This window comes from Rhinolophus hipposideros, assembly GCF_964194185.1.
Source record: "Rhinolophus hipposideros genome assembly, chromosome: 12".
In the NCBI taxonomy this organism is placed as follows: domain Eukaryota; kingdom Metazoa; phylum Chordata; class Mammalia; order Chiroptera; family Rhinolophidae; genus Rhinolophus; species Rhinolophus hipposideros.
The window spans coordinates 467,554-481,033 of record NC_138058.1 but is presented as its reverse complement, the minus strand read 5'-3'; the positions used below and the strand labels follow the sequence as shown (position 1 = coordinate 481,033).

General features: G+C 36.7%; 1 protein-coding gene across 1 annotated transcript in view; it reads left to right on the top strand.

Moving 5' to 3' along the window:
- Positions 1-13,480, top strand: part of VWA3B (von Willebrand factor A domain containing 3B) — a 159,280-nt gene that overhangs the window by 92,049 nt on the left and 53,751 nt on the right. The window contains 3 exon segments of the mRNA XM_081068257.1: positions 1,706-1,888; positions 7,153-7,283; positions 8,203-8,360. Coding sequence (XP_080924383.1) covers positions 1,706-1,888; positions 7,153-7,283; positions 8,203-8,360 — 472 coding nt within the window.

Sequence of the window (13,480 nt, the reverse complement as noted above, 5' to 3'; positions counted from 1 at the left end):
ACTTGGCAGGTGGGAGGGGGCAGCATGAGGAGAGGTGGGAGCAAGGGAGAAAGCGGTCAAGATGACTGATTTCTGGTTATAATGATTATGCTATTAACGGATTTAAATTCAAAGAAGGAGCAGGTTTGCGGGTTGCTGTTAGAGGAAGCTGAGCTTGAGCACCTATAGTCTACGGAGGTCCAGAAGCCCCCGCAATCTGGGTGTGGCCTTTGGAGAAGGTGGAGGCTGGAGGTTCTGATTTGGAAGTCATCTGGACAAGGGGTCTTTTTCTATGTAATAAACTCTTACTGATTTTATTGCAATTTATAAAATATACACAAGCATATAAGCATAAGAAAGAAGAAAATTTAAATCATTTATAATTCAATTCTGTGTTCTGCTTTTTAAAAATATATAACATATGGAAATTTTTTCAAGTTATGAGAAATATTTCAGAAACATCATTCTCAATGACTACATCATATTCCGTTATATAGATTTTATAAAACTTCTACCTTAAAAGTTAATTTTTTATTTAATTTTTGAATAGCAATACATTTTCATGGTACAATTACAAAGGTAGAAAAGGATGGATAGAAAAAATTCTCCCTCCCACCTCCTGTTCACTAGCTAAGAGGCAATGCATGTTACCACTTTCTCGTATCTTCTTTCAGAGATGATTTGTTTGCAAACACATGTGTATTGATATATATTTCCTTTTAAAATGTACGAATGGTGGGTAGCATGTTACACACAAAATTCTGACCTTTATTAATAGGAAAGTATACCTTGGAGATTGCTTAATATCATTTCATAAAGAGCTTCCTCATTTTTTATAGCTGCTACTATTCCACCACACGGCTATTTAGCCATGTCCCCTAGAGATGGACATTAGATTGTTTTCACTCTTTTTGTTACACACAACGTTGCAAAAGTAGCTGTGCACATGGGTCATTTTGCCCATTACGAGTATATCTTGTAGCATAAATTCCAAGAAGTGGACTCAGGCAAACGGTATGTGTTTTGATAGATACTGCCAAATAGCCCCCAAAGAGCATGCACCCAGTAACATTCCGCTAGCAGGGTATTGAGAAGGCATAGTCTTTCCAAAACTACTTCACAAGGCAGTTGTAAGGATTCAGTGGGATGTTATGTCCCAGCAGAGTGCCTAGTACACGGAAGGACACTTAATAAATGTTTCTTCATTCACCCTCTGTGGGAGGCACATTGACCATGGCCTGTCTGAAGATGGAAATTGGTTTTTTGGTGGAGGTGCTTTGGAAGCCACGTCAAGATCCAGGGACCCCATTCTGTGGAATCCCACCCCAACTGCCAGAATGTTCTACTCATGGCTTATGACTCCAGTATGTAAAGTGGTCTAATGCATAGCCCGACACTTGAAGAGCATGGACTCTAAGCTTAGATGCATCAAAAGCTGAATAATTTGGTTAGCCAAGTCTTTTCCAGATTCTTTTCCCCACCACATCATGAACCCTTGGAGGGCAAGGGCTGTGTCCCTGGTCTTTGTACTCTTACTATCTGGTAGTGTTTGCTTTGCTTACTGAATTGGACCAACACCTTCCTAAGAAACCACTCACTACTATATAGGGAATTACTAGTTGAGTATTTCACCATCACTAGCAAATTCTAAGGGTTTTCATGTCTTATTTTTTTGTTCTCTTTTATCATATCTCATTCCCCTTCCTCTCAAAACTTATCATTTCAGCCACCTGAAATGGTTATAGAGCAAGTCAAAGTTTTTCAGAAAATTCCTATTAACACCACCTCTTTCAATTATAATGATGAGATTGCAAATGGCTTTTTGAAAGAGCTTGCTGCTTTGACTGGAGGAGAGTTTCATTCCTATAATTTTGGCTTCAAGGATTCCTGTCCTCCAGAGCCTGTTCAGGTAAGAGTTTGGTGAGCTGAGAAGAATGTTCACTAGATTGAATATTACAGGCTGGAGGCCCGTGGACAGTACCTGAGTTGGGAAAACAATACCACAAAGACAATTAAGTCACACAATGAATCACTCAATGAGTATACCAGTGTTTCTCATGTGGTCCAAGGACCACTGGACTAGGGCATTTGTGAAAATGCAGATTCCTGGGTCCCACTTCAGAGCTACTACATCAGGTTCTAGGCACAGAGGCCTGAGAATCTTAATATATTTGGTTTTTCTTCTAAACTTTTTATTGTGGAAAGTTTTAAACATAAACAAAAATAGAAGTTATATGGGCCCCTGTGTCAGTCAAATTCAACAATTATCTACATTTTGCCAAACTTCAGGAATCTGTGTTTTTAACAAGCATCCCAGATGAATCCATAAGTGGAATTTGTTAATCACTGTTGTTTATAGACATTTGTGGGAAACTTTCAAAAAACTCAGATGCTAAGTAGTTCTCCTGACTTCTTAGACTATATTACCATGTGACCATCTGATAAAGCAATTCATTCTAATGGGCTAGTGGGAGAAAGTAAATAAAATTCTGTTTTCCAGTCCTCTAGTCTGGAAAACGCGTGAGGATATGCATCTCAGAGTGCCCTTGTTGAGAATGTGTTTGTCATCTTACTGTCTATACTGAGGAGTGACTTCAAATCCAGAACTAGCCAGTGCTTGCATGTGAGGAAAATGCTGGCGTCTGGGTCATGAATCATCCAAGAGGATTCAGGGAACAGTATTCTGAGCTCACACAGAGCTGGGAATAGTGACTGCTTCCATGAGCTAGATTAGAAACTTTATAATCCTAAGGCATTGGGTAGAGTATACAGAATGGTCTTGCCTCAGTATTGGTAACAACCTAACACAGCTGCAGTTCTGCCTAGAAAATGTTAAATGCAAGACCTGTAAAGATCAAAGGGTTTTCAAGGAACTTAACTGAATCCCTGAACAAACCCCAGGAATACGTATAGGAAAGCAAAAATATCCACCACCCAACAAAGCAAAATTGAAAATTTCTGGCGCCCAATTAAATAGTACCAGGTATACAAAGAAGCAGGAAAATAAAGGCCCATAGTAAGGAAAATATTTAAACAGAAAAATTAAGATATACACATAACTGAGTGAGATGTTAGTGTTGCATTAAGATAGTTATTGTAATTGTATTTGATATACTCAAAAAGTTAGGGAGAGATGTGGAAGACACAAGTAAGACAAATCAAACTTCTAGAGATGAAAACTACAATGTATGAGATGAAAATACATGGAATGTGATGAATAGAAGATCAGACATGGCAAAACATAAGATTAGTAAACTGCAAGCCAGCAATAGAAGCTATCCAAAAATGCAACTCAGAGAAGAATTAAAACCAAAAACAAACAAAAAACTGGACATTAACAAGCTGTGGGAAAATTCAAGTAGCTTTAGTAAATCTGTACCTGAAGCAATGGTGGCCAGAAATTTTTCAGATTGTATTAAAACTATAAACCCAGAGATCAAAATCTCAGTGAATCCCAAGCACAAGAAACATGAAGTAAACCACTCCAAGCCACATCAGAATCAAACTTCTCAGAAGCAGTGACAGAGAAAATCTTAAAAGAATAAGGAGAAAGAAGACACATTATGTACAGAGAAAGATAAGGATGACAGCAGATTTCTCATCAGAAACAAGGCATGTAAAAATACAGTGGAGTGACATTTTCAAAGCACTGAAAGAAACTCATTGTCTAATCTGTAAACTGAAAATATTTTTCAAAAAGAAATGTGAAATAAAGACTTTTAAATATATACAAAAACTGAAAGAAAAAGAAGATGGAATGCCAAGGGACCTTTAAAATTAAGGAATGACATGGCGATGACTCCTTTGGGTTTTATTATTGTTTCCCATATATCCCAGGTAGAGCACTACAGAAACCTCCAACCTAGTCTCTAAAAGACACAGACAAAAAAAAAAAAAAAAAGAAGAAAAAGAAAAAAGAAACAAACAGAAAAAAAAAGAAAAGAAAAAAAAAAAAAGGTTCAAGAAAAATCTGTTTCCCCTAGCCAAAGGACCAGGAAAAAGGTGTCCTAAAAACAGAAAACTTTTTGGCAATATCTGCTCTACTCCACATATGTAAATGGAAAAACTGTACCCCCTTCCCTGGGATTTCATTGGAGCTGAGTAGTTAGCTAACCTTCTGCACTGCTGTCGTGTCTCATGGAGATTAATGAGGGTGCTCTGACCCCCTCCCCGCCGCCAAGTGGTATTAGTACAGCCGACCAGAGCACTCATCTTCCATTCCCCACACGGTACAAGCAGATGGCGATGCCGTGATTTCTCTGTGGGAGCAGTCAGTAGGACTGAATGGAAAGCTGGTTCTGTAAACCACACTAAGGCATTTAAAACAAATCTCAACTGACTTAAAAGAACTGAAATCACACAGAGTTTGTTCTCTGACCATGGTGGAATAAAACTAGAAATTCATAATAGAAAGACAGCGGGGAAACGTCTAAACACCTGTATTTTAAACAACACAGTCCTAAAGAATCCAGGGATCAAAGAGGAAATCTCAAAGGAAATAAAAAATACTTAAAACTGAATGAAAATAAAAACGCGACATACCATACTATGTGGGATAAAGTAAAAACAGTGTTGGGAGTAAAATTTATAGCACTAAATGCTTATGTTGGAAACAAGGAAAGTATTTAATCAACAATCTGAGTTTCTACTCCAAGAAACTAAAACAAGAAGAGCAAAGTAAAACCAAAGTAAACAGGAGGAAGGAAACAATAAAAGAGCATAAATCAATGAAATAGAAAATAGAAAATAAATGAGACAAAAAAACCTCTTTGGTGGGGGGAAGCTTAAGAATTGATAAAGCCTCTTGCAAGACTGACAAAGACAAAAAGAGCACTCACAAAGCACTAATAGCTGGAATGAAATAGAGAATATCACAACAGCTCTTGCAGTCATTAAAAAGATGATAAAGGAATATAATGGACAACATTGTACTCATAAAGTTGACAACATAGAAAATGAATCACTATCACAAAAACCACAAACTACCAAAACTCAACCAACATAAAATGGACAATGTGAATAGCACTAAAATCATTTTTAAAATTGTATTAATAATTTTAAAACTTCTCAAAAAGAAATACTCAGGCCCAGGTGGCTCTATGGAGAGTTTTACTAAACATTCAAAGAATACGTAAACCAATTTATTTCAAGAAATAGGTAATATAGTCAATGGTATTATAACAGCTTCATACGATGTCAGAGGGATAGTAGACTTGAGGGGTATCACTTTGTGAGGGGTGTAAATGTCTAATCATTATGCTGTTTTGTACACCTGAAACTAATCTAATAAAAAATAATAAAATAGATAGATAGAAATAGAATAGGAGGGATCACTTCCTAATTCATTTTATGAAGCTAGTAGTACCTTGACACCAAAACCGGATAGACAGACAGTATTTAAAAAAAAAAATCTACATAGCAATCTCCCTCATGAACAGAGATGTAAACATCCTCAATAAAATATTAATAATCTGAATCCAGCAACACATTAAAAGAATTATACATCATACCAAGGGGGATTTATTCCAAATATACAAGGCTGTTTAAACATTTAAAAAAATCAATGAATGTTAATCCAGCATATCAGCAGGCTAAAGAAGAGAAATCGTGGGCAGGAATTGTTTGTGCAGGAAAAGCCTTGACCAAATTCAGTGCCCCTTCATGATAAAAACAAGAAACAAAAACCAAACAAAAACATCTCTCAGCAAAATAGGAATAGAGGGGAATTTCCTCAATTTACGTCACTATAACACCTACAGCCAAAATAATACTTAATAGTGAAAGACTGATTAATTTCCTCTTAAGAGCAACAAAGAGACAAGAGCATCCATTCTAACCACTTAGAATACTACCAGAAGCTTTACCCATGACAAGACAACAAAAGAAAGAAGACGCAAATGAATAGGAAAGGAAGAAATAGAACTGTCCCTTTTTGTAGATAACATATTGTCTACAGGCAGCCCCATGAAAGCTACAAAAAACAAAACAAAACAAAGCCACTAACTTTTGGAACTATTAGTTCAGCAAGGTCACTGGTTACAAGATCAATACACAGAATTTAATCCCATTTTGGTAAGGTAATGGTGAACTTGCAGAAGTCAAAATTAAATAGTCAATAGCATTTATAATTACTTGAAAGAAAACGAAACATTTCAGTGTACATTTAAAAATATGTACAGGATTTTCATGCTGAAAGCTTAAAAATGCAGAAGTAAGAAATCAAAGGCTCGACATATTAGAGATGTCAGTACACCCTTATTAGAGCTATAAGTTTAATAAAGTTTCTATCAAAATTCCAGAAAGGTTCTTTATAGACATACTCAAGCTTATTCTAAAATTTATATGGCAAGACACAGGCCCTAGGGCAGCTTAAACAATCTTGAAAAAGAAGACTAAAGTGGGAATAAAGCTTACTCTATAGCTGTATTAACCAGCTGACTCTGGGTGGTGAACACACAATGTGACATATAGAGGATGTAATACAGAACTGTACACCTGAAATCTATGCAACTTTACTAACAATTGTCACCCCAGTAAATTAAAAAAAAAAGACAGGATGGTTTTGGGGGGTAATATAGATGAATGGAATAGCCCAAACCTGGAAACAACTCAAATGTCCATCAACAGGTGACTAAATGTTGGTATCCAGTATACAATATACCAGTCAGCAGTAAAAATGAATGAGCTATTGATTCATGCCACATGAGTGAATCTCAAAATAATTAAATGAGTGAAGGAAACTGGACCAAAAAGAGTACATATTTTATGATTCCATTTATGTAAAATTCTAGAAAATTGAAACTAATATATAGTGGCAGAAAGCAGATAAATAGTTGCTTAGGAATGGGGGAGAGGGGTTTTAAGGTGGGGGAGCACAGATTTACAGTGGGGCACGAGGATACTTTTGGGAGTTGATATGTTTATCATCTTGATTGCAGTGATGATTTCAAACAGGTATGAGTGTCGAAACTATTTAAATGGTACACTTTCCATATACTCAGCTTATTGTATGTGAATCATACTTCGGTGAAGCTGTTGAAAAATAGAATAATGTAAGAACTACTAGAATTTTTTCGATTCTTCTTTTCCTGATGCAGTTGGTTTTGTTTTAGAAATGTTTGCAGTGTGAACTCTTACACAGTCTCATGGTGTATTCACTTCTCATTTTGGCAGAGTGAAGATCTGACTCTTTTAATTCAGGAAATGGAGCAGGGACACCGTGACCTGGAGAAGGTGCAGAGCCTGTACTCCGAGTCCTTGATCATGGACTGGTGGTACAACGGCTCAAAGGAGGGAGATGATAAGTGAGCTTGCCACACCGCCTGTCCCCACTGGGGTCCTCTCATGCTCTGCTCCCTTTCTTTGACACTTCTTCCTACTGCTATGCTTTGTGAAATTTCTTTTAGTGAAAAGAATCACATAGTATGATTATATTAGGATTTTTTTAAGCAAAGAGAATTTATAATATAATAATCAAATAACAAATGTTCACCTTGATATGTAAGTTTTGAAGCCCTTGGTGGCAACCAAGAGTGGTGTTAGTTTCATCTGCAGCCAATGTGAACAGGCCCCCAACCCAGGCAGTGACAGAGCAGAGCAGGGCTGTAGTGAAGTGGAGGGGACCCGACTCAGGGCTCAGGATGCCCAAGGTCTGGACTGCACTCGGGATGTTGGCGAGGTCACAGCTTGCCTCCATTCTGTCCATTGCTATGGCTGTCTCATCTTCAAAATGGTGCGTGTGGTAGTAGGATTTGGGATAGATGGCTTCCCGGGTCTTTCCCAGCCTATGAAGCTCTGACAGTTAACTTTCTGTGGGCACTGGGAGTCCAAGGAAGGGTTCCCCCGCTGGCTTTAATGAGAGCTAACTGCCCAGCCCTTCAGTTAGAGGAATGGTTTTCTGCAATGCTTTCTGGATTACAGCCGGCTCTCCTTACCGTCCATCAGGCATCACCCATGCAGCCAATGCGCGGTGGCGGAAACCTCACAGCCGGGAAGGCCCAGAGCTGTGGTGTGAGCCGCATCCAATGGCTCTGTGCCCATCTGGGCCCTGTCTGCTCTTCTTCATGGGCCCCGTGGGGGGAGGCTCACTTCTTTTTAAGTTTGCAGCTTTCTACATGACTGTTTTGATCTAACTCTGCCTTCTTGATGCAAATTTCGTGTTTCCCCCTTCTTTTTCTTTTTGTTCTCTTTTTCTTTGTCTACTTTTCATCTAAATCCAAACAGGCATCAGAAAGAACTCTGTTCTGTGGTTTCAACCTCAGAAAAATGTGCAAATCCTCACTCTGATGTCGAGGCAACACAGATGTCATTCTTAAATACGTCTCAAGTACCTGGGGACCTTTCAAGTCAAAAGATTCAGAAAAAGAAAGTCCTCCATGCAGGTATCAGTGAACAAAATGGTTTGAATCTCATTACTGGTTTTCCTTCTAAAACTACACCCACATATTATCAAAGAAGCCTAAACCTCTGTTCTTTATTGAAATTTTTATTGAAATAATTATGCATTCACATGCAGTTGGAAGAAATAATACAGAGATATCCCTTATACATACCCTGACCCAGTTTCACCCAATGGTGACATCTTGCAAAAAAACAATAGCACAATTTTGCAACCAGGATATTGACAGTGACACAATCTGTGATCTTATTCAGCTTGTTCCAGTTTTTCTTGTGTTCGTGTGTATATATTTATGTGATTTTAAAGCTGCCAAACTGTTTTCCAGAGTGACTGTGACATTTTACATTATCACCAGCAATGCATAAGTGATCCAGTTTCTCCACATTCTCACCAGCATTTGGTGTTGTCACTATTTTTTTATTTTAGCCATTCTAATAGGTGTGCGATATCTCATGGTAGTTTTAACTTGCATTTGCAATTTGTAAATTTCTTATACCTTTGTATAAAAGGTCTGTACATGTGCTCTGCCCATTTTCTACATGGGTCATTTGTCCCTTCTCTTCTCTTTTTGGAAGAACTTGGAGTAATTCTTTTTTAAATATTTGATAAAATAATCATGGAGCCATTCGGGCCTGGAAATTTCTTTTCCAGGTTTTTTTTTTCCATTAATAATTCAATTTTTAAAAAATGTTTTTAGAGATGAATATTGTCTATTTCATGTTGGTTGAGTTTTGGCAGTTTGTGGTTTTTGAGGATGTGGTCTATTTTTTCTAAGTTGTCAAATTTATGCAAAGTTGTCCACTGTATTCCTTTATTAGTTTTTTTTTTTTTTTAAATTAGTTTCAGGTGTACAAAACAATGTAATAGTTAGACATTTACACCCCTTACAAAGTGATAACCCCCCACCCCCAATCTACTACCCTTCTGACATTGTATATAGCTGTTATAAGTCCATTGGTTCTGTTCCCTAGGCTGTACTCCACATTTTGTGACCATGTATATATGTGTGTGTATATATATATATACACATACATATATATGTATATATATATATATATTAAATTATAGTTTACATTCATTGTTATTCAGCTTCATCCTCCAGACAGAAAATCCTTTATTAGCTTTTTAATGGCTGCAAGAGCTATAGTGATTTCCCCTATTTCATTCCTGATACTAGTATTTGTGTCTGTCTTCTCTTTCTCTCTATTCCTCCCTCCCTTCCTCTCTTCTTTCCTTCCTCCCTCTTTCTTTTTCTGTCTTTTTAAATCTTGCTAAAGGTTTTATCAGATTTATTGGTTTCTCTTCCACCCCCAACAGCAGGTTTTGTCTCATTGATTTTCTCTAATGTTTTACTATGTTCAGTTTCATTGATTTCTGCTCTTTATTGTTTCCTCTCTTCTGCCTCCTTTAGTTTTATTTTGCTCTTCATTTTCTAGTTTCTTGGTTTAGGATCCTATTATTGATTTGAGATACTTCGTTTCCAATGTAAGCATTTAGTGCTATAAATTTCCCTCCCAGTACTCTTTTAGCTGCATCTCACATATTTTAATTTATTGTCTTTTTGTTTTCATTCATTTCTAAGCATTTTTATTTCCTTTAAGACTTCCTCTTTGACCTATGGATGATTGATAAATGCATTGTTTAACTTCCACGTGTTTAGAGATTTTTTTTCCTGTTGTCTTTCTGTTATTGACTTCTAATTTGATTCCACTATGGTCAGAAAACATACTCTCTATGATTTTAATTCTTTTGAATTAGTTGAGATATGTTTTAATGCCTAATACATAGTCTGTCTTGATAAATGTTTCAAAAGCACTCAGAAAAAAACGTGTATTCTGCTGTTGTTGAGGGGCATATTCTATGTCAGTTAGACTCTTAGGCTGATTGTGTTGTTCAGCTCTCTGTGCTTGCTGATTTGGTGTCCAGTACATCTTTCAGTTGCTGAGAGGGAGGAGATGAGGTCCTCTACTATATTTGTTGATTTGTCTATATTTCCTTTCAGCTCTATCAGTTTTAGCTCCATGTAGTATTTTAAGGCTGTATTGGTTTGTGTGTACTCATTTAGGATCTATATGTCTTCCTGGTAGATTTATCCCTTTATTATGTATTTTTTTCCTGCTGTGAAGTCTACATTATCAGATCTTAAAAGAGCCGATCTAGATTTTTATTAATATTTGCATTGCATATCTTTTTTCTATCCTTTTATTTTCAATCTACCTATTTTGTATTTGAAGTATAAATTTCTTATATGTCATATTTACTTTGATCCTGTTCTTTAATCCACTCAGCCAATATATGTCTTTTGATTAGTGTAATCAGACCATTTACATTTAAAGTAATTACTGATATGTTACCATGTTTCCCCCAAAATAAGACTTAGCCAGACCATTAGCTCTAATGCATCTTTTGGAGCAAAAATTAATATAAGACCCAGTCTTATTTTAATATAATATAAGACCCAGTCTTATGTAATATAATGTAATGTAATATAATATAATATAATAAGTATAACAAATATAACACCAGGTCTTATATGATATAATATAAGACTGGGTCTAATATAATATAATACTGGGTCCTATATTACTGGGGAAATTTTGTTTCAAACGGCAAAACAGTACTAAAGAAACACATGAAATGTTAAAATTAGTTTATGGTGATGCTGCAGTGACCATAAAGATGGTTTACAAGTGTTTCAAGTGATTTCATAACGGTTTTGAAGTGTCTGAAGACGAGGAGAGATCAGGACGTCTTTCAACATCAAAACCCAAGAGAATGTTGAAAGAGTAAGTGAAATGATTTTATCAAGCGATTGACTATTAGGGAAATTTCTGAGGATCTAAACATCTCTTATGGTTCCGCTCAAAGCATTTTAACAACACATTTGAACATGAGGTGAGTGCGAAATTTGTTCCACGCGTTATGACTGTCGAACAAAAAGCAACAGCGTTTGTCAGTGTCATTGGAGATGTGTGATTGTAGTGCATTGGAGCTGCTACAGATTTTAGCTTTTTAAGACATGTCATCACAGGAGATGAAATTTGGGTCTATGATTCTGCAACCAAGGTTCAGAATTTTCAGAGCAAATCACCCAGTTCTCCTTGTGTGGAAAAAGCACATCAATCAAGGTCTACACATAACATCAAGGTGATGTTAATTATGTTTTTGACCTTGATGGAATTGTGGGAGCTGAGTTTGTACCCAGGAACACTACAGTGAACTCTGAATATTATAAGGGTTATTAGAGTGTTTAAGAAACGATAGTGTAGAAAACAGCCTGAAAAATGGGCAAATGATTCCATCCTCCATCATGACACTACTCTACATCATTTCTGGTATGGCAATTTCTGTCCAATAAAATCATACGGTGTGTCCTCATCCTCCTTATTCACCGGATCTGGCACCATGCAACTTCTGGCTCTTCCCCAAAGTCAAAATGACCATGACAGGTAAGTGTTTTGAATCAATTCAGGACATTGAGGCAGCGATGACAGTGCAACTAAAGATACTCGTGAAAGAGGACTCTCAGAACTACAGAAAGTGCCAAGAACAATGGGATTAAGTCTGTCTGGGAAAAGGGGGGTATTTGGAGGGGGGATTAATGGAAATGTGTCTTTCAGTTTAGTAGTTTTTTTTGAATTTAAGCATTCACCATATTTTTGATCACATCTCCACATCTCCCATATTTTTGCTCTCTTTTGTTCTTCCTTCTTGATTCTCCAAAATTTCTTTTTTTTTTTTTATCATTTCTTTTCCGTTTGAAGAACTTCCTGTGTTCAGTCTTTAATGGTAAGTCTCCTAGTCACAGATTCTTTTACTTTTTCTTTGTCCAGGAATATTTTTATTTTTCTCTTCATTCCTGAAGGACAATTTTGCCATATTCAAAATTTGTAGTTGATTGTTCTTTCTGTAGTTGAACAATAGTGTGCTTCTTCCCCTGGCCTCCTATATTTTAAATGAGAAATCTGCTGTCATTCAAATTGGTATTCCCCTATAGGTAATGATTTCTTTTTCTTCACCTGCTTTCAAGATTTTTTTTTCTTTGCCTCTAATTTTCAGATATTTATAATGCTCCTTGGCATGGATTTGTTTGTGATTTCTTAGCTTCTTGAGTCTGTGTGGTATGTCTTTCACCACATTTGGGAGGTTTCCATCGATTATTTCTTCAAATAGTCTTTCAGTCTCACTTTCCTTCTCCCAGTCCCTTTAGGATCTGATGACATGAATGTTGGATATTTTGTTATTATCCCTCATGTCCTTGAAGCTACTTTCATCTTTTTTCTCAATGTATTTTCTCTCTGTTGCTAAAATTGGCTGAATTCTGTTGTTCTGTTCTCAAGTTCTCTAATACTTCTCTTTGTCACCTCCACTCTGCTCTTGAGTCTATTCAGCATTTTTTCTTTTTTTCTGTTATTTTTCACTTCTACTATTTCCACTTGGAAATTTTTATGACTTGTATTTCTTTGCTGAGTTTTTCTATTTGTGCATTTGTCATAGGAGAATTTTAATTAATTATTGAAGCATTTTAAAGATAGCTTCTTTGAAATTCTTGTCAGATGATTCATCTTGGTGTTAGAATCCTTCAATTATTTTTTTCTTATTCAAAGTGTGATTTTCTTGGTTTCTGATATAGTGGGTGATTTTTTAAAATAGTATCTTCAACATATTGTCTGATGTTAGGAACTCTGGATTCTATTTAAATCTCTTTTTAAAATCTATTTAAACCTTTTCTTTTAGGAAGTAGTTGCCTGGTTAAGTTTAGCACATAGGCCTTGGCTTGCTTTTGTGGTCTGTGGTTCCAATGACAATTTGATTTGCACAGCTTTTGTGGTATTATTTTTGGTGCTTGGTTTCCTGGAATCACTGGGGCTTCTACTGGTTCCTGCTGGTGCTACTGTGGGAACAGTAAGAGTTTCCTCAGGCCAGGTTGCTGGACAGGCTTCCCCACCATTGTCCCTGGGAAGGAGAGGGACCTTGAACCGTGAGGGACCAAAAGTCTTCCTTCCTGGGATGGGCCACTTACTGTATCTTGGTTCCTCTTAGGTGACCTGTCCTCTTCTCCTGGTGTTTCTAGCAAGGGAAGATTATCTTAGGCTTGTGGGG